Below are 27,038 nucleotides of genomic sequence, written 5' to 3' on the forward strand. Positions count from 1 at the left end.
TCACTCTCCTCTCCAAATAACTTCTGCTTAGCTTTCCGAGCTTCCCTCGGGTCCTCTTAATCAGCGGTCTCCAACCTTTTTTGCGCCACGGACCGGTTTATGCCTGACAATATTTTCACGGACCGGCCTTTAAGGTGTCGCGGATAAATGAGGGAGGGGCTAATAATCGGCTCAGTCATTTTTAATGATCGTTGAAAGCCCAGATCGTAATCGTGATTAAAATTCGATTAATTGAGCAGCCCTACACCCCGCTATCCTTCTCTGCCCAGATCACACAGACCTTGTCCTTCCACTATTCAAGCTGTTATTCGTCAGCCACTGGGGATAAACAGAGCAAACGTCTTCTGTAAGAAGTGTTTTTAGTTATTGATTACATTTGCATCTAATGAAAGTGTGCAGAGGCCCCTTTAGACTAAGCACAGAAGTGTGAGAAAGCACAACAATGAAGTTAAACATGCAAAAACACAAAGGTTACAAGAGAAATTGTTACAGTCCCAGGATCTTTAAAGGGCACTAATAAGGAGCAGTGCTACAAGGCCCATCAGGCTCACAAACTGTAAATAAAAGATGGGCCTTTGAAAAGTCGACCTGCATTTTTTAAAATCTTCATGGCCAGCAGGGGGCGACTCCTCTGGTTTAAGAAAACGATCCTACTTTTTGCTCTTGAGGTCTCACTGTCTTGTTTCAGGTCGTCTTCAGTGTGTGTATTTTAATAAAGTGTGATTCAATTTTTTTAGTGACAAGAAAAAACAGGATATGATTGCAGCTTCACTAAACTGTGAAAGCTATCCCACAAAACGGCATCCATTTTTGTTTGCTTAATATACAGTGTACAGTAGAGCTGGGCGATAGAACGATAACGATATCTATCGCGATATAACTTTTACTCGATAGAGAAATTAAGCTATCGCGATAGACCTCGCCGCTCTTGTCCTCTTTTTTAAAAAAAAAAAAAAAAAAAAAAAGGTCGGCCAATCCAAATTAAGTAGCGCAGAGCCGAACCAATCACAGCCGCAGCTCTACGTCGCGTGACTTGTTACGTACAGCACAAGTGCCAAGCCGCACGTGTGTTTGTTTGGGAAGCAGCCAGCGGGTAATGGAGGAAATGAGTGTACCGACTAGAAAAATCAACCGAGCGTGACCGAAGAGAAAACAGATGATGGTTCCAATGCCGGAGAGATTGTCGAACGGAAGAGCCATAGAAGTTCCGTAGTGTGAAGGTATTTCGGCTATTTCAAGTCTGACAAAAAACAGAGTAGCGTGCACTGTAAATTGTGCCGACAGCAAGTCTGGAAATACAATAAACTGGTGCATGCGTCACACTGTGCGCCACGTTATTGTTTCGGTGAAATGAATTTCTACAATACTGTTACTGTTAATTCTACTCTCTGCAGTGTTTAAATGCTTACATATACACACAGTTACTGTCCCTCCACACATACGACTCGGTTCTGCTTCTATGCCCCAGCTTTGTTTACTTTTTCCCACCGAGGCTTCTAGACTTCTGATTGGCCAACATTTCTGCACGGTTAGGAATCTAGCGCCACCTGCTGCTTTGGCATGTTCATAGCAGCGTTTTCCTTCATTTCTGCCTTTATGTGTGGACGGGATTATTTTTTAAAACGAAAACGGAAAATCTCCGTTTTCAAAAATACCCGTGTACATGTGGACGTAGCCTCAGTCTCTGACTGGAAGCGCTAATTTGTCATTCGGCTTTTGTCAGACTAAAGTAACTGTTAAAACTGTTTGAAAAGCTAAGCTATACAACAAGGAGAGATTGAGAATTTCCTTTTAGTTCTCAGTTTATTTGATATTGACAAAAGTTAGTCAGTTTTGTCTGTTCTTCTGTAAAACAAACTAAGATTTATTTTTAGAATTAATACTTTGTTTCTAAGTGGAATTGACAATTTAGTAGTCTGTTTCGTTTGTTCTATTTTGAAACTTAAACGCTTTAGCGGCTGCCTTTTGTGTAGTTTGCAATATTTGCCTTTATTTATCTGAAAAAGTCTCATGTTCCTTAAGTACATCTACCCTGTTGAACTTATTATGGGAAATAAATATTTAAATAAAAACAAGCTGCTGATTATTTCACATTTTACTTGTGAGCAACGGCACATTTAAATCTTACAAATATAGTTATTTGGCTTATATCGTGATAGATATCGTTATCGCCTGAAATGAAAAAAACATATCGTGATATGAAAAAATCTCATATCGCCCAGCTCTAGTGTACAGTTGTTCCTCTTCCCTGTCTTCACCTGTCTGCGCAGGTCAAAGAGTCCATCCTGTGTGCTGGTGTCTGTTTTTGTAGCGCTTCACCTGTTTGTTTTGGGATGTCTAGATTTAGGCTTTTTCCCTTTTTTCCTCTCTCTCTGTTTTGTCCTTTGGGGCTGCTACAGAAACAGCTACACCATCCTCACTTCAAGCCCAGAGTTATTTTTATTTTTTTAGCTCTTCCTTCGCTTCTGCTTTGTTCGTGAACATCGCACATCTACCAATAGCAGATATGCATCGTTAAACTGTGTTTGCCACAGCTTCCAAACTTCCATTTGTCATCCCTTCAGTAAATACCTCCCTTGTTTCGAAGCTTTCTCAACGTTCCTGAATTTGCACATTATGAGTTGAGCCGGTGGGGTGAATTTAGCTGGCGCTGTGTACGCGCTTATGGGGCTGGAGCTCTCTAAAAATGGGCTTCTGGCAGCTAATGGGAGTAAGGAGAGACGGGCTGAAAGAAAGAGAGCGGTGGATAAACAACTCCAGCTGCCTTCAGCTACTCAGCCTGCAGGAATATCTTTTTCTTTTTTTTAGATTTTGTCTCCTTGCTCAGTGAAGTGTTTCTGTCTGCCAGACTCCTGCATGTTGCATGTACCTGTAGAGCTGTCACACACACACACATACTCATACTCCAGCACACTGGAAAATGTCTCCTCTCATTTGGTAGAGTATGAGTATTAGATGGACTCTCGAACACCATTTCCCCCCTTCGCTCTGGCACAGTTCTTCTGTTTAGAGCTGAATCTCGATGAAGACATAATAAGACATTCATATAATTAGGCGTGTTATTTTATCGCCTGTAGAGTGAATCATCCAGCCTCCTCAACAAACCCAGACAGCAGCCTTAACTGTGGACTCAGAGACGTAACTTGGACATGACTGAATACTCTGTAGCCTTCAGCCTTCAAACAGAAAGTAGAAACCGTGACACGTCTGGCAGTTTCACACAGCTGAAGATGATACACTGCAATGAATGCAGTCTGTCTGTGTAAACACATACACCAGGGGGTGCTGTGGTGCTGGCTCTGTTCAATTAACTTTTATTTATACAAATAGTGCTTTATATTAAGGTAAAGACCCTACAACAATCACATGACCCCATATAAGCAAGAGCTTTGGCAACAGTGGGAAGGAAAAACTCCCCTTTAACAGGAAGACTGTGAGGAAAACAGGACAAAAGGCACATTGTTAATACTTAATGATTTGTGCTAACAGTAGGATTTTTGGGGAGAATTACAGGCTTTTGGTTTCACTGTGAACCAAACCTTTGCATTCTGGAGAGTTTTTAATTTGTGCATTCAAATGCTTGGTGCAGTGTAGTAACTCAACATTTGCCTCCCATCACAACCTACAGGTCAAGATTCACTGGTGTCACTTCTCTTTTCTCTATGTTGTTAAAAAAAGAAAGAACCTGTGTTGCAATATTATAATCTTCCTCCCAACATTCACAGTACAAATAGTATTTTTAAGGCTTTCACTAATGTTGAGTTCCAGTTCCTTTTTTTTTTGTTATTGATTATTGTTATATGGGTTAGATTGATAAGATAAAGGGCAGTTTCTTTATTTTCTGTGCCTCTCTGTACCACCAGCTACATGTGACGGCCTCCTGACGATTGTACATGTGAACTAAAGGATGCTCTCCAGTCTTGTGTTGCGTGGTTGATTTTTAGACTTTAGAGCTCTGGATAAACTATGTGCAAATGCAACTTTAACAAAAAAAAAAAAGAGTTGTTAATAGACATGAAAAAACAGTCGGGCTGATTGTCTGAGAGCTCCGTTTCCATTAGAATAGAAAATGTTGTGTCTTGTGCAGTTTAGCTGAATTGTGATTTATTTGTTTGTAGAATTTGCACAAACACAGCCAAATCCACAATTTTCTTTCTTTCTTTCTGTTCTTGTGTAAACCGAGCTCCCTCTCAGCATCTGTGCGATGCCTCTGTACTCAATATGTATCCTGCGTATTACACAAGACCAGCGTTGATGCTGGACTTTGCAATAGTGAATGACTGCGTGTGTGTGTTGATCACAAAGCTTTGCAATACTAAAGTATTTCTGAGGGTTTTTTTCTAACACATTTTAATGGCTGTAGATGAATCTAGAATTTGCTGTTGCTTATTGCTTTGTAAACAGCTTCTGCTTTTTAAGTATGTGGAGTTTATTTTGTTTAGTTTTTTTCTGACCTGAAATATACATTAGATTTTGCAAAAATTTTATATCACACTTACATTGATATTGTTTTACTGTGAATAAGGTCTTTCTAGAGCAATCTTAGCATGCCTACTTGCAAACTGTAATGTACAGAACCAGCTGTTTTCAGAAGGTGATGATACTGAATTTGGACTGACAGACAAAACACGACACAAACATTGATTTTATTTATTTTTTCATGGTGTATTTATGGATCATTTTAAATTCCATAAGTCATACTTACATCTTTTTTTTTTGAAAAATATATATTTCTTTTCTCTTATTTAGAGCAGAAGGAATTGTCTTTTACATTCCTAAATAAAATGTGGGCTGAAGCACATCCCTCTCCTGTTGTTGTCGCCTTTATGTAGACTCTGTTTCTGGGGTTGTTATACATGACTGAGCGCAAAGTTTCTGGCTGCATATCTAAAGCCCTCTGCTCAAATGATACAACATACACATGGATAAATGCACGTATACACTGGAAAATGCACAGACGACATGAGTGTTGGAGAAATTATACTTTTTTAGCAAATTGGGGGGGGAAAAGGCATGCACACAATGTATAAAATCACCACTTTTGCTTTTGTTACATCATCTAAACTTCCTTCACAGACAATCCACAGTAGTGAGAATTGGCTCTAAAATGAGTCTATGTATTTGATATATAATATTTGTGGTTCAGACTAAAAGCCCCATAACATCAGAGAAAAGGAAAAGTATAGTTGTACTGCCCTCAAGTGCCTCTCGCAAGTATTGTACTCACAAATAACAGTCGACTGTTAAGATATAACCGATCCATCCGTTACATCGAAAGAACACAAAAAATAACAGATTTTCTGTTCTTGTGCAAACGCAGTGCTTGCATTTTTTCAAATGGTCCACAAAATTCCCAAAAGATTTTGTTTAATTTTTTTGTTAATCAGGAAAAAAACGTGAAATTACAAGTAAGAACTGATGGTTTTTAACCGTGCAAATATTTAATCTGTAAAACAGTCACAACAGTGGGGTGGAAGGAAAAATGCTGACCGACTACTGGCTCTAATGACATGCCACTTTTCTGTGACTGCATGTGCACATCACGAACAGCAAATCCAGATGTTTATCACACATAATTCCTAGGCTCAAATCTGGCAAGTTTCTCCCAAAAAGAGGAGTCCATAAAACAAAACAGCAGTGGCACAAAACTCTGAAGCCACAGCTTGGATATCTGTGGTTATGTTCCATCTTCTTTATCCCATCCATCCATCCATCCATCCATCCACGTGAGGTTTTCTAGCGTGATTTTGCCAGCTATCCATCCCAAATAAGGCTGTGATGTAACCATTAAATGCAGGCATAAAAGAGTCCCTTCCTTGACCTTTTTAAAAAAATCTTTCCATTGTCCATCATCAAGAGTCCTGCATAATTCGAAGGTCTTTGGGCCACAAGACAGTGCAAATCGTTTATAATATTCAAGACAGCTGGAAGTAAGCGATCAGGTCATGTAGTATACAAGAGGGCTAAAATATTTTTCTAATACTCTTAATTGAAAACACAAAATCTGAATATATGTGAAATAAAAACCTTAAAAAATATAGCAGACTATGGCATGGTAGTTAAAAGTTTAAACGTGAGTATGAAGGAGCGTGACTTTACAATAAAGCTGCACAAGCAGATGCTGATCTGAAGGAGGGGCGGGGGTCAGGATCTCCATTTGCATCCAGACTGGCAAGCAAAGTCAGCTTCACTGCAAGCGCCTCAGAAAGTTGGTTGGCTGTTTTGTTGCTGCTGCTGCTGTTGGGCGAGCTGTTGAGCGGTGGTGAGCTCCTCAATCAGGCGCTTGAAGGTGATCCTCCTCTCGGGTGACTGCTCCCAGCATCTTCGCATCAGCTCATACACCTGTCAGGGAAAAAGAAACAGCAATCAAAAGAAGTTTTGTTAAAAATTAAAAATCGAACAAAACTGCAGCAGCTCTGACTCGCTACACTTTTACATCTGATGCTGTCAGGTTTCCTTGGACGGCTGCTTAAATGCCTGCAACCTCAGTGTGACCTGACAGCATGTTAAAACTCACTGAATCATTTTGATTTAACATAAAACCAAAGATTACAATTAAAATTGTTCACTATTTAGTTCTGCTTACCGTATTTCCCGGACTACAAAGCGCACCTGAATATTAGCCGCACAAGCTAAAATCAGGGGAAAATCCTGTTTTGTACATACATTAGCCGCACCTGACTAAAAGCCGCAGGTGTTTCAATGTTGACTTATCATATGTAAGAGAATATGCACAAAGGGAATTGTCAGGAAAGAGATGGCTGTTTGGAGACATCACTTTTATTAATATTTTGAAAAACAAGTTATGGGTACATATTTGCACATGTAGTACATAACAGTAGCCTACAGCACACCAGAAAAATAGATTCGGACTACCTTTTAGGCTCAGGTGCAGTGACACGGCTTTAACAAGAAGAAAAGTCAGTCATTCACCACCATCTTTCTCTTCTTCCTACGCACTAAAACCACCAAAGTCCTCTCCTCCAGTGTCGGATACAAACAGGCTCAGGATGGCTTCGTCATCCACTCTTAGCTCCTTTCCTTCGTTGTCACTTTCAAAACCAAAGAAATCCTCGTTGTCAGTGTCAGAGTCGAACACCCTCTGAAGGGCCGTGGCGGTGTCCTCCTCTCCATCATGCAGCAGTCCAGCCCTTCAAAATCCATTGGTGATCGTGGATGCTTTCACACTTTTCCACGCTGTCAGAATCCACCGGTGGAGTTGAGCATAACTTGCTTTTCGCAAGTTTATCGCCGCTCATCATCCACGCCTCCCGCTGAACGCGTACCGCTACTTTGAAGTTTGTTTTTCGCGCTACTTCGTACGGCACTACGTTGCCTGGCGGACGGACATGTGACTAACATACCACTCTTGAACCCCGATCCTTCCGCCAGGCAACGTAGTGCCGTACAACAGCGGAACACACAAAACAAATCGTCTTACGATATGACAAAAATCATGGACAATCCATAGAAAAGCCGCACCTGACTAAAAGCCGCAGGGTTCAAAGCTTGTGCAAAAAGTAGCGGCTTATAGCCCGACAATTACGGTAAATAGGTTAGGAAAGAAATGAGTGCCCCTTTACTGAAGTATGCCATAAAAGCACAGTGAAGATACTGCTATGATTAGCAATATTTCAGGAAGTCAATCCACATCTCGTGTAAATCAGACATTTCTACAGAAACCGACATCAGCAGTTTCTGTAGAAATGTCTGAAAAAGATATCTAAAAGCAGCATCGGTGGTTAACGGTTCTTCTTTAAAGAGCGAAGTTATGAAAGAAACACAGTTTGTGAGTGAAAAACTGGTGATTGCAGTAAAAATGACTGGATTATGAGTAAGAACGTCTCAATTTTGTACTCAACAATGCACAGATGAATGTCAACTATTTAAGGTAAAAAACTCCCAATGAATGAATACAACGCATCACACATTAAGAGCCCCATATTTACCTTCTCTTGAAGCCTACTGTGGCTGTTGTTTTTCTTTCAATATGCTGTATTTGGATTTGTGTAAATAAAAACAAAAAAAGCCAAATCATTACCGCTGGTAATACTTACAGAGTCAGGACAGTCTTTAGGACACGGCAGCCTCTTTCCTTCTTGCAACACCTTCACCAATCGGATGATAGTCATCTGACCATGAGTTTTACCAATCATTTCAAGGAAGCACTGAGGGTAAGGACAAGGGGAGATTACAAAAGGAAAATACGCTACACTTTCTCTACTTTCATTTAGATGTGGGCCATAGAAATACAACTTTAGTCATAGCAGTGTTGAACGTGCACACTCTGTGTTGCAGGTTTAATGGCTTTTATTTTCTAGCTTCCATAATTCTTCAGTCTTTCTAATCTGTGCAGGTTTATTAGTTAGTGCTTCTGGTAGCAGCAAAAAGCCTGATGTAAAAAGATGTTAATGATAAAATGAGCTCTTAGCACTGGCTCGAGCTACTTTGGAAAGCTCACAGTGGAGTCTATCATCTGCCACTCTGGCCAAAGACCAACACCATCTGCTACATACAAATATGTGTGTGCCGTTTACTTTACACGACTGGCACAGTATGTGTACTTAATGCAGAGTCGCAGATAGGAAATATTAGTAATGAAAGTGCTGCACACTTACATTCATCGGGCTCTTGGCAGAGTCGCAGTAAGTGAGGAGTTCATACATCGTCACCCCAAAGGACCAAACATCTGAAGCGAGGTAAAACTTACAGAGAGTCAGACACTCGGGAGCATACCTGAAACACAAAAAGCATAAAGGCTCAGTCACTGTGACAGTTCCTTCTTCATCCTTCCACTATACTGAGAGGTTACTGAGCAACATATAGTGTCCTCAACTGTATGTTAACAGCAGAGCTAAATCTAACACTTGTGTCGCTGTGGGACCGTCACAAGGTTACGAAACCTGAGAGGCGCAGACCCGGCCCAAACAGCACCTAAGCATGGCTTGTGCCAACGGATGTGACGTCACTTTTGGTGACGTGTGTGCGAGTTGGACAACAGTAATAGTTCACCACTATTAAACAGTTTTCTTGTTATTTGTTATCTTATTTAAAAAATAATAATTAAAGCTGCTTTAGAGATTAATGTCCTCATAGAATAAAACAACTCGGACTGACATAGTGTGCATTTTTCTGTCATTTTAGTGCAAACACATCCTTGAGGCTTAATTATCTGCCAGCTGACACCAGAGTCAATATATTGCTAGAAAGAAGAGCCCATATGCGCCTTTTTTATATTAATCCTATCAATCCATTTCATTTACCATCTGACACCCCGCCCCCACCACACACACACACACAGGTTTTCAGCTATTATCTCTTTGTTGTCCTCTTGACTTACCAGAAAACAGGGCTGTCATTCTCGTCCTTGACTGTGTAATAACCTTCGTTATCTTTGATGCTCTTCGTGAGGCCAAAGTCACCAATCTTCACAGTCGTCTCGTTCTCCATCAGCACGTTTCGGGCAGCCAGGTCACGGTGGATGTAATTTTGAGATCCCAAATAGTCCATTCCCTAAAATGAATTAAACACAGTGTCATGTTTCATCAGGTTCAGAGTGACCAAAAGGAATTGAAGGAACTGAAGAGAAGGTGCATTACCTTGCATATCTGCACAGAGTAGCTGAGCAAGGTGGGGATGCTGATCCTGGCTCTGTTTCTGGGCAGATACTCCTTCAAGCTGCCCAGTGGAAGATACTCCATGATCAGCTTAATAGCCTGACCACCTATAGATTCATAAAAACATGCAGTCAGACTTTGTGTATACATGATATTATGTTTGAAACACTTGTTGCTGGTCTGAAGGTTTACTCCAGAATCTATTTATGGTCTTCAACAACAAGTATGTCCTCGCTCAATTTATAGAGTCAAACTAAAAGTTAATTTCTAATATTCGGTTATGTCAGTTTCTCTCTCAAAAACTAACTTTAAAAACACATTCAAAATCTTCAATATCATCATCATGCAGTGGACAGAATACCTTCTTCTTGGGAAATGCCCTTATATTTGACTATGTTTTCATGGTAGAGATCCTTCAGGATGTCGATCTCTCTGGAGAGGTTGTTGCTCTGCTCTTCTCGGTTCTCGGGCTTCAGCGACTTCACAGCCACCATCTCGCCCGTTCGGTCCCCCCTAGGGTCGTAGCGGCATAGCTCCACCTTACCAAAGTGACCCTGCACGAGAAACATGAAACAAATTTTAAGTACTGAACAGCAGACAAACAACTACATGGGAAACTTCATCCATTGGCTCGTTTAGTTCATCTAGTTCTGTTATGCTCAGATCACAGGGAAGCTCTGAAGGTCCTAGGGATAGATGGAGGCAGATGACCTGCTGTGGTGACCCCTAAAAAGAGGGGCCACTGCAATATATATATTTATATATACCTGTAAGCTTACACCCACTGGACCAAATAGACTTATATTTAATAAAGCCATTTTTCATGTCTGGTGCCAAGTTTTTTGTGCGTCAGTCTAATTACTAACAAAATGAATCCTATGATTGGCTCAACACGAATGAAGCTAGACACAGCAGCACTGTACCTCTCCCAGATCTCTGATCTTCCTGAGAAATCTCTTTTCAAACATGGTGGGGTCAACATCTGGTGTTGGCTGGGGTTTGATAGAAGGGTCTGAAAGAACAAAAAGAGGCAAATTCATTAGGCACACTGAGTACAGCACGTCTCTCCCACAGCACATGCACGCTTGTGTCATAGGAAGTCCATTGTGGTTGACAGTGTCGACGTTTTCACTAGAACTCTGTGTGGTTATGTAATTACCTGTTTACTCATGTTTCCACAGAAATGGCTACTTCTGGCAGGACAATACATCACTCAGGCAAAACCTTTTACGTGTCATCATTTTGAATATTTACCTAATTCTAACAAAAAATTCAAACAAACAAACAATACTCACAAACAGTGAGAATTATAGTAGCTTGAAATATTTTTGTCCCTTAGGGTTTCATTATATGATAAAACTGGCTTGAGTAAAATGGGTTGCAGTACCCAATTCTAACCAGCAGGTGGAAGAAGAGAGTATAATATCCTGCCATGGGGCCCATTTGAGGGGCTGATCTCTGACAATGCACCCAGTGAACTTCCTCAAGAACCTCTGAGTAGTGTAAACAAGTCTGTTCACAGCCTGCTACTCCATGAGATAGAAAGCATGCTTCACATTCAGGTACCATGCCGATATTTAAAAAACAAAACAAACAAAAAAAGATCACAATGTTTTAACTTGTACTTCACTTGTTTTGTAGTCTTATGCAGTGTTATTGGCTTAAATTAAACATTTTTCAACTCTGAGCATCTAGAACGAATAAAAGCTGGACACAGCAGCAATACGATGACTGAAATCTAATGCTGCTCAGGTTTCATATGTGCAGCCTCTTTATTAAGTGTAAAAACTGGTTTTATATGACGTACAGACATACTCGGACATACTTTTTTCTATGAGCTGATCCATCTCTCTGACAATAGCCCTGAAGAAAGGTCTCTTCTTGGGGTCATAGTTCATGCAGTGGGTCATGAGTTCAGCTAGCTCTGTGCAGTCCGGGGTGGCCAGTTGGCACTCTGTTTCATAAAATCTCTCCTTCTGCTCAGAACAGACATGAAAACACGTATGAACAAGGTGCTGCATGAAAACTGACCAGTCGATACGGATGGACAGAGATGGTTAAAAAAAAAACAAAACAGAAAGAAACCGAGGGACACTTGGTTGGATGATCATCAGTGCTTGTGTGTGCTCTTTACCTCTGTAAGCTTCTTGTCTTTGAGGGGAACCTCGCCATCATAGCAGATCTCCCACAGAGTAGTACCAAATCCCCATTTGTCAGCTGCGACACCCAGTGACGAGGCATTCCTCACACACTCTGGAGCAATCCACGGGATACGATGCACACACTCTGCACAAAGTGGACACAAACAAACTCCACTTTGTTTAAAAGTTGCACTTGCAGTTTCAAGTTTCATGAAGTAAAAGCAAAAAAGAAACCGTGAACAACATGTTTTTACTTAATTATCAAATCATGTTATCATCCTCAGGCTCTAACGTCACCAGTTTGTTCTTGATAAACGGCTAAAACCCCCAAAACATATGCATGTGTGTGTGAGTGTGTATATGTGTGTGTGTGTGTGTGTGTGTGGACTTTTCACACTGTAAAAGACATCTTAGGGCAGGTTATGCGTCTACACACTCACGATGCCCCAATTTCAAAGAAAAATAATTAATTACAGTCTAGCTCTGACAAGCCAGCTGGCAGGTAGCCGACACAAAATGTTAAATTGCTGCTTGAAGTAAATTTTAAAAAAAGGCTTTGTATTGGCCGGCTCGGCTTTGACTGGAAGACGGGCTAAATGATTGGCTGACCTCCACTAGATAGATAGATGAGCAGTGTAAGTACTAAGAGGTCAAGAAGGAAAGAAACGGTGGGGGAGCCGAACAGATATCTGAGCGGGAAATTACATAATTGGGGGGGGGGGGGGGGGGGACAATGGATTAGAGGGTTTTGAGCAAAGTGATCTGAAATTGCTGGGAAGCACTGAAGACTGCTCCCAGTGGGTTTCTGAGCACTTTATCCATTATGTTCAATCAAATCCATGTACAAGAACATCGATGTCTAACTGGAAAACCAGTTGATCAGTAAAGTGATGGAGACATGGGGAAAAAAACGGTAAAGTTCCGGGAACAAATGGTGAGGGAGGAGCCTTCCCAGGAGAATATGGCAGTGGGCATTTGTGCAGAAACAGTTCTAACTGTTCTGTGGTTTATACAAGCGCACTGGGTCATCACACAACTTTAACTCTTGCAGAAAAGCAGAAACATAAGCCATTTGAAAGTAGACATATCCTAGTTGCGCTGTCTTCTCTGATCCAATACCTAGCCTTAAATTATGGTCAACTACCTGTGCTTCATCAGAAATATGTTCATTTTGTATCTTTTCTATGTTGAGTGGAAAGAAAATGAGGGCACGACAGAAGCAAAAAGAGAGAAAGCTAACAGTAGTCACCCCACATTTAAGTGAAAATTGTTTATCAGATAAAGTGTCACTCAAGCAAGCCAACATTGATGTGTTGTCGTTTTCATAAACTTTGTGTCCTGGTTTGTTTTTAAACTGGTTTCAATGCCAAATTAAACATCATCTAATTATGTTTGCAGTTTTAATCCTGATTATTTTGGCTTAAACATACAGTTTGTAGTAACAAGACTAACAGTAAGAAGACGGTCTGACATCAGTGTCGTGCGGAAAAACACGTTGTCATGAATGGAAAAAGTAAATATGATAATGGATGAGGATGAGGAGGGTCTAAGGTAATTACTTAGAGCAAGATGGCCCAGAGCCAGCTTCCTAGTGCCTGTATTTAGCACAGAGCCTCGCCCTCTTGTGTCAACTTCCTTACTGCTTGTGATTCCACCCACTTGGCCACGACTGGAGGCTTTGTCCCCACAGCGAGCAAAGATTGTATCCATCTTGATGCACGCTCAATCATCCACGTAAGGAAATACCAGAAAGTTGATTTTGTGGGAGAAACGTTTCGTAACTCACCTCAGTGATTTCCTCAGCCTCAGCTGACTGCAGATTTCCCCAAGCTCATAAGTACTACATTTGCAGAATGACCGAAAGTAACACCCCCGACGTGAGGCCAGTTTCATGATCATTAATATGCAAACTGTCCTGACCACTGATCAAAGGTCATGACTAACATTCACAGAGAGTTGGGGAATGGCCACAACCACAGCATTGTAAGATGGCCCCCTCCACAGATCAGAGATGGCCATTTCCTTCTGTGTTGTGCTTAGCCAGAGATTGTTTGATTTCCCCATCATTGGCTCTTAGCAGCATGCACTATACTGCTATACTATTGTATTACTATATTAGTCACCTGGATGAGAGGCTGAGTGAAATGTTTCTCGGACTGAAAATGCTACATAAACAACTTTTAAGAAAGATACTACACATCCTTTTTCTTTATAGATTGCACAATGACTTTCTGACACTCATCCACTGGTTTTACTTTCAGTTACAGCTGACTAGAAAAGTGGAAGTTACTGTGAAATTTTCCATGGCAGCTATTCTGTAACCATTTAAGTTTCATTTTTAGTAATCCAAACTGAGCCTGTCTGTATGTGGACTTACCCTCTCTAGTGAGCACTGTGATTGGTATTCCTGGGTCGCTGAGCTTAATGAATGGCCCTCCTTCATCATTACCGAGTCCGTCTCTGGCCAGCAGTATGTTCTTAGCACACACAAAGCCATGGACCAGCTTTTTGTCCTCCTACAACAAACACGGGACAGAACACATTTTCGTCCATAATCAAGAGGATACGCTTTCACATTTAATAAAAGACGCTAATATTGACATTAATCCATGGCTAAAAACAAGTTTTCATGGACTGTGTCTTTTGTTCTCCTCTCTTACCAAGTAACTGAGGGCTGATGCCAACTGCAAGGCCACCTGGAACTTCCACGATGTGCTGAGTGGAGTCTGTTGTCTCCTCATAAACACATCCAGTGGTCCCAGCTGGACAAACTCCTCCACCATGATATCTTATGGTACACAAAGAGAAAGGTGTCAAAAACCTTAGCCACAGGAATAAGAACCTCATTAGACAACCACACCGCTTCTAATATGCACTTACTCTCCTGGTGGTGGACACACACTCCATAGAGCAGCACAATATGTTTATGGGACACTTGTTGCATCTTACTGGCCGTTTCAAAAAAAGCCTTTCAACAGAAAGACAAACATTTCAGTATGGTTAGATGTTACAGGATAGATACAATTTGATGGAATTTTCTGGGATGTTCCACATCTTTAGGAGCTCACCATGGAGATGTCCCTGTGTCCAGAACCCAGCACCTTTAGGACCACCTTGACTTCCTGGAAGGATGTATATCCTGCATCATCCTCCTCCTCACCCTTCACCTTCAGAGTGCCCGAGTAAATGTTGGTTTTTGTACCTATACCCAGGTGCTCCTCCTGGTTGACACAACAGAGAACCCAAAAGATTATAGTGTAAAGTATTAAAGCAAAAGTATACCTCCTACAAGAAAGGTTTTTGCAGCATTTTATTACAGGTTTTTCAAAAACATCGCAACTCTCATTTCCACATACAAAAAAAACAGAGCCCGGACTATAAAATGCGACGGAATGCATTTAAAATAATGTAAAAAAGTGTAATTCTTTGATTTATTTAAAGAATAAACAAAAAAAGGAAACTAACACAGAAGAGAGAAGGAGTACCTGTTCAATGTCCTCTTTGAGAATGCGTGGGAAGCTGACTTGATTGCCTGGCATGTGTCTCTTAGGGGCTGTTGCTCTGTTTTTGGTGGCCACGAGGAGATTTGAAATCTCTGTAACATAAAGAAAACAGATTTGATTGTAAGCATTACATATTAAAAAGATATACTTTAGATTCTTATTTTTGCGAACAACTGTGTGCCCTCATATAAAAATGGCCTGTCTGTCTGTTCTGTATTTATCATTTTAAATTCTGTTTAGAAAACTTTAAATCTACCTCTGTAGATGCTTTAATATATTTAATATATTACATATTATTGATATTTAATAAGATAAAACTACCATGCCTTTATTATCAAAATATACAAATATCCAATAACATTAAAAGTATAAGCAAGAATGATTTTTACAGTGAAGTATTGTATTTTACAAATGTACAGATGATCATATAGGCCCTGGCGTTCTGAATGAAATAAGAACCGTGTTTAAATGTGGTAAAACGGGCATTCAAGAATTACGTCAATGTGGCAATGACGTGAACAGATATTCGTATTCGGCTACCATACTGATTCAGTTTATTTTTTGTGTATACAGAGACATGTGGGAGGAACAAGTGAAGATGTATCTTTGTGCCTGTTACCTATATGCATGTGTGTTTGTGGGTGTCTACTGCTGTGACAAAACCAACGCACTGTGGTTTAAGGGGGAAGAAAAAACCCAGCATCTGTGCTCCATCATTTCGGAGAGCATCTCGAGCACTATTCTGTAACATGCAATCTGGGTTTCATGCTAAAAGCCAAACACAGCCTGCACCCACATGTCCCATCAGATATTTTATATACTCCTCTAAAACCTCGCCTTAATCTAGATACTTACAAAGCAACACATACTCACCCACTCTTAAACCCTGCAGCATTTTTCACAATTTATCTTACTGTCAGAACAGATAAACAAAAACCTGCATAGAGCCAAAATAACAATAAATAAGTCAACTGCATGCTGTTCCCAGGAAGTGAGCATATAAGGGTGTTATTGTGGTAGACAGAGCGTTGTGTAACACCTTATAAATATTTTAGCAGAGACAACACAGCACTTCTGTCTATTGTCTTCCTCTAAAGCTCATCCCGACCAAAGACTAACCGAAAGCAGCCAGCATTTAGATGACTGTCTGAACCACAACACCCTGAACAAACACAAGCAGCCCAACACATCCATGCATAAATGGCTCTACCTTTCCCTGAGTGAAGTAAACACAAGAGCACTAGATTGGCTCCGGAAACCCACATTTACAACTCTCTTCCTCTCTGACACCATTTTACAGAGACAAACACACACACACCTGACCAGACCTGCTTCCCTTCACTCTCAGTGAGTCACCTAAACTTCAACAGCAATCCACAACTTAGAGTCTGCACAAAGTGCAAAACTGTCTTTTGATGTAAAAAAAAATATACTGTTGGGATTCACTATAAAGCTGCAATGACAAATTTCAAATTAAAGTAATTAAGTAATTAAGTATTTCTATTTAAAGAGCAGTCCATGAAGAACGTGTCAGAAAGCACCAAAGCCACTGCTCATTGTTCCTCAGCAGTGCACACTCACAGAGCTCTGAAACATCCGAAACCAATTTTCAAGCTAAGCCATTATTATGACTTAGAATGAGCTAGAATTACGTCTCAATCTTACAATGATTTGTTGCCCAAAAGGTGGCTGTGAGTCACCCATGAAAAAAAAGAAAAAAAAAGGGAAATGCACGTTGAATTATTGATATAACTCGGGCAGGACCTCCTTGGATGAGGGTGTCTAGTGATAATGGCCGAAACCCCCAATGAATCCAAGGTCCACTGCTGATTATGTGTCCCACAATTTTTATATTGTATTCTAGATCAGATTACTAATCCCGAAACATAACCAAGTAAGGTAAAAAGAAACTTAAAAATGCCAGAATAGCTTGTGATAAAAGACTGAAACACCCTGTGAAGTTGAGGCACACAACGATGTGTCCCACTGGTAAAGTTTCCGGGCTGCCATTCCTCAAGACTGCTCAGTGTTCTTCTTCACATCCTGAGTCAGCTTAATCTAGAGACCAGCTGCAATAATCACCAATCGTACATGCAGTCTCCATAAATTTCAAACATTCTGACATTGTTTTTGTGTTTTCACCAGCTTCTCTTAAGGTCTAATTAAGTTTTTGACCTGCTAATTTGCACCAATCTTGGCAAAACAGACTGATCGTTACTCATGTCTGTGCTCATATTTAAATCTAGCTTTATATCCCACTGAAAAAGAATGACTTGTTTCCCTGAGCTTTATAGGTCGAAAATCTGTTGTATGTCTGATCCTACCCAGTATTAAAGTTGGAGTTTGCCTTTTATGATGATGATGATGGAGAAAAGAACACACTGCATAGGCTTAACTGTGCCACATGTTTTACATGTACAATATGTATGAAAAAACCTGCTGTGAACCAGTGAAATTACTTTATTGTGTCATTAATTCAACACTGTTAAAATTACCATATGCAGTAAGACTGTGCATTAAAAATAGTCAATTTACGGATGTAAAATGCAGAGTTCCTATTCGTGTGTTTGTGTTATTATTCTTGTCTTGAAAATAATAATGTAAATTTGCAATGCTGTGAGCTTGTCTTCATTTACTGTGAATGCCATTGTTTATTTTTCATTAAGCTTACCTCTTGGCTGTGGGGGGCAGCAGCGGACCAACTGGAACTGAAGGTTGTCGCTACGCAGATTCTGGCCCTCCAGGTGCTCAAGCAGCTCCTTGAGAGTGGATTGTGATGTATCTGTGCCGTGTAGAGTGAAGGAACTGGGGGTAACCTCAATCTGGAAGTTCTTGTATTGGCGCACAGGACGAGACTCCCTCAAGTCAATCTGGATGAACAATAAACAATTTTTTCATTTTAAACAAGTAGTTCTTTTATCAACAATCAACAATTAAAAGACCCTCTATGAGCAAGCATTTGGTGACAGTGGGAAGGAAAAACTCCCTTTTAAAAGGAGAAGACCTCAGCCAGAACTAGGAGCAGGGAGGACAGCCATCTGCTGCAACCGCATGAGATTGAGAGAAAAGAGAAGAAAGCAGAGAGAAAAAACCCCGACAAACTATGGAAAAGGGCGCCAGAATTTAACAATCGCTAATTCTTCAGCTTTCAATTATTTTTCCTAAGCTTTTGAATGGCAAACAGGCTTGTAGAAATTTAACAGAGACCAACAAAGATGGCTGTGTGCTTGAATACATTTGAGGTCTACAGTGGTCCCCTCAACCCAAAATTGCTGTTCTCATTTAAAAATTAGTAAATAAAATTTAGGTAAGTAGTGTTTTGTGAATTTGTCAGTTAATCAGTAGATCTATAGTACCTCACTGCAAACCACAGTGATGATGATGTACTGGTATTCAGTACAGCTCCAGCGCAGGATGTAGGCGCCCTCCTCATTGCCCTCCTGGCGCAGTTTTTGGACGGCGTACTCCGTACTGCAAAAAGAAAAACAACGAGACATTTGATTTAACTGACCTGACCGGAGACAGCTGTTCAATCAAGATATCCCAGAAATATTAAGCTACAAGGAAAATTTGATGGAGGTTCTTATAGGAGCTTCTACTTTGACATTTTTCAGCCTGCAATGTGACTTAATCACCTTGTCCAGTAACATGACATGCAACAAATGATGAATTTGTTTGATAAAACTGCATGTGGCACATTCTCATCCTCCTCAAATAAAATTGCCAGTACAAACCTGATGGGTCCGTGGCAACCATTGGTGATGTTGTGTACCACTGAAGCCGGAGCCACCTCCTTGCACAGGTAGTGATGGGCATCCACAGTCAGCCTGAAGTACCCGTCCACAAGGGCTGCAAAGGACAGAGCCTCTGCCCTTGTATCCAACAGCAGCTCCTGAAAAGTGCAGAGACATCCAAAGAGTGATGAAGGAAAGCAGGAAGGGAAGAAGTAATCAAAGTAGCAGCTATTACAAACACTCCACAGCACTCTCGAGCCCTGTAGTATGAGCAGTGATGAATGACAAACTCAAATTTAATTTCACAATTAAGTATGATAAAATAATTTGTCATGGCTAATAAAATGTAGCGAGGCGCCATCTTTGATTTGGCAGGTGAAAAAAACAATACAAAAACAAAAACACAACCAATGTAGAGAATGCAAGAAACAAGCTACAGGGCTTCTCAACAATGAATCCTTATACAATTCTTATTTAAGATATTATTAATAACACTTTAATTGCAATTTCTGGTTTTACTTATAAATGAAAAGTTTTAAAATTTTAAGTACGCATTTGAGCAAACACTAAAGGAAAAACACACACACACACACACACACACACACACACACACTAGTCTCACCATCTTCTTGTTGTCCTGTTTATAGATGGTGACCATCGCCTCTTTGATGACAGTATGCGTGATCTCATGGAAGTCACAGAAGACCACCCAGCCTTCGTTTGCATCTTTCTTTTTGTCAGTCTTCTGTTTTGCATCATGTTTGTTCTTCTTTGACTTTCCTTTTTCTCTACAGGCCACAGACGACTGTTTACAAAGCAAACAAAGCAAACACACGGATATAATTTTTTCTTAGCCAATCTGAAAATGCTGCATCACCTTTTCAAAGTCTCAATGACATTCTGTAACAGATCTCAGTGCATCAGAGATGTATCGAGTGATTAAGCGATGTTAAAATAAAATGTTTTACTAAAATACTTTAAATATTACAATGTTTAACATTTAATATTTCTATTAAAGCCACTGATTACATTTATCAATTTTGCACACATTTCCTAACTTACTGAAGTTTGTATGAACTTGTTAACACCCACCAGTAAGTTAAGTTTTCCTCATTTGTTTATAAATTAAGGCCAGATTAAATGGGTGTGCCGTCTCTGGGATTCTCAAATAACAGGTTAGAGATCTGTCCACTACTTGTTTGCTACTCAATTTACCATTGTGAAACTAAAGGCCCTTGAGGTTTTTACTCACTGTAGTGGGTTTCGTCCTCCAGGAAATACCAGTGGTGCCGGTAACCAGGACCTGCATGTCACGGCTTGCCTCCATGTTCTGACTCTGAGCGTGTCCTAGACTCTGATTATAATATCCTGGAAACAGGTAAACATAGCAAACGTATATTGTAGTAGTTGCATAGAAACATAACATTTTACACAAAGATTGTTTACAAAATAATCTGTTATTAACTATGGTGACTTTATGTTTATTAAAAGGGAAAAACAAACAAACAAACTCAGATCCCCAGATTACTTTCAGTAATCAGCCCTATAGTGTTTGTAATCTTCACATGTTATTTAGAAAAGTACGGGGTGTGGTCTACTAAGTAATAAGTGGGTTAATGTTACAATGTGTAAACATCCTCTTTCACTTTTGTTTTTTAGCCATTGCAAAAGTTCTCACTGTGTCTTGGGTATATTTGGATGTCAACAAGGTGCAAACCTTTTTTTCCTCTCTCTCTTGCAGATCTGCTAGTGGGACACCACAGGGAGCCTACATGTAAACATACCAAACCACTGCCAACTATAGATCAATGCAGCTAATTAAACTACTGTCAGAGGACAGTAAAGACAAGCCGTTATCTCAGTTTTGTGGTAGAGTAGCAATTACAGTTTTCCTCATTATATGTATTATTCCCTGACTGGTCTCAAACTCTAACAGGGATTAACTCGGTAACTGTTTGAATCTTTCGTTACTCAAAATCTTCTGAAAAATTTGGGTCATGCTGGAAGTCAAAAAATAATATGCCAGGGTGCTTTTTTCTACAACCTGAGCTGTTGTATGTCACAAATCTGGAACACTCCCTGGGAAACTAAAATCATGATTAGCACCTTCTCACCACTCCAGTTACTTACCGTAGTAACTTCCATTGCAGAAGTCTCCCTCCTGAATTACACTAAGTGAAGAAGGCTCAAAAACCTCGCTGCCCATGCTGCTGACCAGACCCTCCAACGTGGCCAGGTACTTGATCTTCAGGTCATATGTCGTGATGTTGCTGTCCTTTACTGTGCGACTGTTGAATTCAGTGAGGAATTTCTTGAACACGTTGTTGATGCGGATCCGTGTCAGAATGTTACGCTGCTTAATGTTGCGGTTCAGCGAATCTGGGATGAAACGTTTGTAGCTGGGAAATGGGGAGAGGAGGGGATCAAGACAGAATGCATAAACATTTTTGTCAATACAATAAAACACTGTGCTGCTGTCTGTATTTTAGTAGTAGGTGTCGTTTTTTTTTGGCAATAATCAAAAAGCTGTGTTACCTGATTTCATGGGAAGCAGTGGACAGAGGCATTTTCTCGTTCATGGCGTAGTGAGTGATTGCAAGCACAGCCATGCCCAAACACTCGTTTTCTATCTCATGTTGCTCTGCCTCTGACTGGGGGCTCCTGAGTGGAACTACGCCAGTCTGAAAGTCATTTTGGCTCTGTGCAACAAATATACATTTATCCTTAGCAGATAATCAGACAAACAGCAAACACATCTGATCATAACAGAACTCTAATGGAAAACTGATTGTACACACTGTAAAAAAACAAAAAAAACAAACAAAAAAAAAACATGAGTACCAGCTGATGTTGTTTTAAAATGAGCTTTCATTGATAATGTGTTTTCATGGGATTTTAAAGTAAAACTAAGAAGAAAATAACACACCAAAAACATTCAAATGTTAAGTTGAGTCAAAGTGGATCTTTCTGTGATCTGAGATATTATATTCTTGATACATGCAACAATAAATGGGTAAAAGCTTGTGTATACAAAAACCAGTATAATAATTCAGGGTCTAAACTAAACCTTGCAAGCACAAACCTGAGTAAACAGGTAAGTCAAGGAGTCAGCATCCAGTAACGGTGTTCCCTCTGGTATTTTCTGTGGGCTGTTTCCTTTGAGTTTACTGATGCAGTGCCTCCAGACATACGGCTCTCCTTCAATGGAGCTATGCCAGTTTCTGAAATAAAACCTGACAGCAGAGAGATAGAGGACTGGTTAACAGCACAGCATAAATACACATGAGGGAATTTATGGCTTTGGTTTCTTCGTTTTTCTTTTTATGTGGGTCTGCATCACATTACTGATGATGAGTGATTGAAATGTAAAACTGTCCATGCTGACTTTTACTCTGTTACTCTTTTAATCTGTCATCTCCATTTGACTTTCCAGTTAGCGTTTCAGTGCTGGGCAGTGACACCACCATCTCAGGTTTGAGGTTTTGGTTTTTTGGTTGTTGTTTTTTTTCTTTTACTTTTTGACCCGTTTTCCTGTTTTCTCTGAAACGAAGCAATTTTAAAGCTAGCCTGTGCTTTACAGAGGAAATACGTGTACACCATGTATCTGTCTACATCCTTCAAAGAACAACAATAGACAAAGGGCAATGCACAAAACAGTAGTAACCTAAATCAAAGCAACACTGAAAAATTAATGAAAAGAAGAGTAAGAAGTAATAAAACAAATAATGAGGGCTCAATAAAAGGTCATGAATTTAATAAAACCTGATAAAACTGATATATTAATACTGTCAAATATGCCATCCGATATTCTCTAATATTACAACTTTTAAAAAAAAATATCTGCATCTACGCTCTGTTTTGCTACTTTCTGACCTTATATAAATCTATCCTGATGGTATTTTTATCTTTGTGTGTGCTTTGTTTAGACCATGTTCATATCATGATATGATCATAATAACTCACTTGTTTTTAGGTGGCTGCACTTTGATACAAGAAGCTCATACACAAAATATGCACCACAGTTAGGCTCTATGTACACTTGATTTTCCCTCTACTAGCTATTGTCAAAACAGAGCACAGATAAAGAGGAAGTGTAACTGACACCACAGTGGGTTTTTTTCCTCTTTGCATGACATGCTACTCAAGTTGTGAGTAGCACAGTACAGTGGGGTAGTAGAGTCAAGTACAAATATGGCATTATTTTACTGGTTTTAAAAAACTGGCAAAATAAACTCTTCACTGAAGTATTCTTCACTGGGTCGAGTCTGTTGCAATACTTTGCCATTATCACGCGAAATGGTAGAACAAACTGCTTTCTGTTCCTATTTTTAGTTCCTTTTATAGCTGTTGTAAGACTATATTATTTTATGAGCAGCAAAACAACTCCCTCACTCACCTTGACCTTCAGCTGAGTCCTGTGTTGGCTTTCCTTTCTCTTTTTTTAAATAAGGTCTAACAAATGTTTCATTTCAATTTGGGGTTCAAAACACGCCACAGTAACAACAAATTCTCGCTGCAAAAACTAAAGCTGTAATCCAGAAATGACCAAACTCCCCAATCAATCACAAATATATCATTTGGTCCAGACATTTTTATTCTATTCTATTATTGTGAAATATCTTATCCTATCGTCTTACTTAAAGAGCACTCGTATTTATGAAAAAATGTCTGATGCTGACAAGTTTTTGTTTTAAATCAGAGCACACAGAATGGCTTACAAGTACAGAAAAAACCATATAAGGAAGCAATTCTGCCCTATCCAGAAGTCTGAATTCTTAGCTTGTGCTAAACAAAAGTGAAACAAAATAATTTAGTCTTAATAGTGTCTTTGGGTTTTTGGGACATGGTTGCTTTAATACAGTTTGAACCACTGCTCTATCCCAACAAGCGAGGAGAGATTCCATACCTAATTGACAGTGTTCCTAGCTAGGAGGAGGCAAGTCAAGGTTCCCGTCTTTAATTTCTGCCTGAGTTGCAATGCCCAGATTCCAGCACCTAATATTCTGTCTGGCCTGTAAAGACTTGGTTGGGTCCCCTGACAACCCCCTGATAACCAGCTAGGACAAGTTGCATACTGCATGATGCTCTGAGATGTAAGCTATAATCTCGCTTTTTAGCCCATACCTCTTGAGTCAGGCTTTATCGGGCTCGGAGCATCATACAGTATGCAACTTGTCCTAGCTGGTTATCAGGGGGGTTGTCAGGGGACCCAACCAAGTCCCTCATATTAGCTAGGAGGGATTACAGCTTAGCAAACTATGTCGAGCTTAAAGTCAGAGTATTATGTGTTGCGAAAGACCACGTTAACCTGCCCCTGACCAGTTACGGTTTAAAATCAGCTGAAAGCACAAGCTGACTCTTTCATTTACGGCATGTTCTAAATACAGTCGAGTCGCTATAGGGGAAATATGTTTTATATGTGAAAACTGTTAAGCTGTACCTTAATAGAACCATAGAATTAATTACAAACTGTGTTGCATTGCATAATACAGAACACATGCTAAGAATACCTGTTCAGTCAATAAAAATAATTTCCCTTTGATCTTCTTTGTCAGGTTATGGGGCAATAATATTTCATTTTTAAATGTCTCCAGTTCAGAGTTCTAATGTGCAGTCATCACCTTAGCGAAAAAAACAAAACAAAAAAAACCCAACAATAGCCCCAAGTGCACTTTCAGCAATAAAATAATTAACATGAATGACCCATGAAATGCCCCTTTTTATGTGAGTATGCACAGAGCCTGAAGCAAATTGTGCTGCTTTACAGAGAAAGTTTATAATGTGAAACCTGTTGCTTCCTGCTGGGGTTTTAGATTTATCAAGTCAACTAAAGCAAAGAAAGCCTGGCAGTGTTTAACTTTATTTGCAGTATTCTCTTCTGGTATCACGAAATGTACACCCTCTGATACAATACAGGAAACAATTCACATATGATAAAAAATTAGAGTATTCAACTCCAGAGTAGGGATGGGTATCGTTTAGGTTTTATTTTATTTCTGCAAAATGATAAGCACCGTCCAGCCGCACGCACGAGGCGATACGCACTAACTCACTAATGGAGATTTACCACACCCGCAGTAGATGTGCTCGGTGTGAGGTTTTGTAGCAAGCTATCAAATACGGTGCATTTCTCGGCTTTAAAAAAAAACCGCTATGTGTCGCCAGGTGTTTCATCAGATTTGAGGTGTTACCTCCTTTGCACAGTATCACCTTAAAGCACTTGTTGCAGGCTGCTGAGTTTGCATCTTTTGCTGTGAAGTACAGCCAGACTTTTGACCGCATCACCTTGGTCATTTTTGATCTGTAGCTCTGCTCTAAAAGAACGTACGTACCTGGGCCTGCCTACTATCCTTGGAAAGGTAAAATGATTGGCTAGAATCCAAAGTGTATGACATCTCAGGAAAAAAAAAAACAAGCACCGAAATGTGCGCTGCTTTTCGGTCTGGTTACTACCGTTTATGTCAGAACCAGTGCCATAATGGCACCGGATATCGGTACCCATCTCTACTCCAGAGCGCTCATTTGCTGCCGTGACATCATTCTTACCTCATGCGATAGTGGAACTTGATACTGGTTTCATCTGTGACCTCGAACTCGTAGTTTGGGGGATACCAAGTGCCAGTGAGCTCATCGTACAGGGCAAATAGGTTATGGCACAAGGGAGAGATAGCTGAGAGACAGAAAAGCAGAGGGGGAGGGGGGGGGGATCAATAGTCAGGCTATTAGAATAATGACATTGGAAGAGGATTACAGCCTGTTTAAAGAGAGTGTTTAAGAGATATGGAATACAATCTGCTTCTAAACAGACACATAGAGAGCATAGACCACTATATCGTTGCAAAAGATGAAATGTTTTATGACTCGTAGAAAAGGCTCCACTCTGTCCATCTGTTGTTCTGACTTGGGATGTGCCAGTCTGATATCTGGATCAGATATCTGGTTGGATCCCGAATAGCTGGATAAGATACTGGAGACAATGCACTGATCTACAGCATTTCTATTCAATTCAGTTCTATTTAGTTAACTACACCATGCAACGGCAGCAGAGTACTGGCTGTTAGCCAGAGTGCTAACATAGCATGGAGGAAGCTGGCAGTAAAAGGACAGCAGTTGGGAGACATTTCACACTACAGAGCTACATTTGCACAGCAGCAACAACAGCTTTTATTTCGTATGTTTCATATGTTTTTACTTTCACCTCACACTTGGGTGAAAGTGAGTTGTTGCAGGTAAAAAGCTGCAATGATGATATTGATATCTTTCTTACTCCTTCTTACAGCCTCACATTTAAACATTGTTCACATTTGTCTGGATGTCACCAAAACTGAAGCTTCTGGTACCTTTCAATACCAAAGTTCCATAAAGTATCATGTATGTTCCTGGTTCTCAGTATCAAGTTTGAAATCCCACCATTGTGACAATGGAAGCTAGGCAGCTAACAGTATTATTGTTTAGTTAGAGAAATAAATGTGCATACATGTAAAGGCAATGAGACTGTTTAAGAGACAACGAATATAATCTGGTTCCACAACTGTGGTTCAGGGGGTTGGGAAGCTCATCTGTAACCGGAAGGTTGCCGGTTCGATCCCCAGCTCTTTCTGTCCTGGTCGTTGTGTCCTTGGGCAAGACACTTTACCCTACCGCCTACTGGTGATGGCCAGAGGGGCCGATGGCACAATATGGCAGCCTCGCTTCTGTCAGTCTGCCCCAGGGCAGCTGTGGCTACAACTGTAGCTGCCTCCACCAGTGTGTGAATGTGAGAGTGAATGAATAGTGGAATTGTAAAGCACTTTGGCTGCCTAGAAAAGCGCTATATAAATGCAATCCATTATTATTGTTATTATTTTTAAACAGAGACAAAAAGAAGTGTACTTTTGCTTAATATACTTTTCTGATTTTGACAAAATCTAAAACTTGACAGTCAGCATATGTAAGATTGCACGCAATAGGTATAAGATTAAAGCTAATCATTATTAATAACTTTATGCTTTTGTCTTTTGAATCTGGATAACCCATTTTACTATATACTATATTCAGTTACAG

The 27,038-nt window shown here is 40.1% G+C and overlaps 1 protein-coding gene across 2 annotated transcripts in view; it reads right to left on the reverse strand.

Annotated features, from left to right (window-relative positions):
* Positions 1-1,868: 1,868 nt before the first annotated feature.
* Positions 1,869-27,038, reverse strand: part of jak1 (Janus kinase 1) — a 35,230-nt gene continuing 10,060 nt past the window's right edge. Inside the window, exons 3-25 of one of the 2 annotated variants that reach the window (XM_080888075.1) lie at positions 25,542-25,665; positions 22,078-22,228; positions 21,531-21,694; positions 21,126-21,394; positions 20,248-20,363; positions 19,618-19,800; positions 18,996-19,153; positions 18,618-18,732; positions 17,933-18,131; positions 15,244-15,353; positions 14,827-14,979; positions 14,639-14,726; positions 14,419-14,546; positions 14,136-14,274; positions 11,752-11,903; positions 11,443-11,593; positions 10,541-10,629; positions 9,979-10,171; positions 9,600-9,724; positions 9,341-9,513; positions 8,619-8,736; positions 8,058-8,168; positions 1,869-6,342 (exon numbers count right to left, since the gene is read on the reverse strand). In XM_080888075.1, coding sequence (XP_080744201.1) covers positions 6,202-6,342; positions 8,058-8,168; positions 8,619-8,736; positions 9,341-9,513; positions 9,600-9,724; positions 9,979-10,171; positions 10,541-10,629; positions 11,443-11,593; positions 11,752-11,903; positions 14,136-14,274; positions 14,419-14,546; positions 14,639-14,726; positions 14,827-14,979; positions 15,244-15,353; positions 17,933-18,131; positions 18,618-18,732; positions 18,996-19,153; positions 19,618-19,800; positions 20,248-20,363; positions 21,126-21,394; positions 21,531-21,694; positions 22,078-22,228; positions 25,542-25,665 — 3,350 coding nt within the window. In that variant the 3' untranslated portion in view covers positions 1,869-6,201. The remainder of the gene's footprint in view (positions 6,343-8,057; positions 8,169-8,618; positions 8,737-9,340; positions 9,514-9,599; positions 9,725-9,978; positions 10,172-10,540; positions 10,630-11,442; positions 11,594-11,751; positions 11,904-14,135; positions 14,275-14,418; positions 14,547-14,638; positions 14,727-14,826; positions 14,980-15,243; positions 15,354-17,932; positions 18,132-18,617; positions 18,733-18,995; positions 19,154-19,617; positions 19,801-20,247; positions 20,364-21,125; positions 21,395-21,530; positions 21,695-22,077; positions 22,229-25,541; positions 25,666-27,038) is intronic. The other variant, XM_080888074.1, reaches the window with a different exon arrangement.

This window comes from Rhamphochromis sp. 'chilingali' (genome assembly GCF_963969265.1).
Source record: "Rhamphochromis sp. 'chilingali' genome assembly, chromosome: 7".
Lineage (NCBI taxonomy): Eukaryota > Metazoa > Chordata > Actinopteri > Cichliformes > Cichlidae > Rhamphochromis > Rhamphochromis sp. 'chilingali'.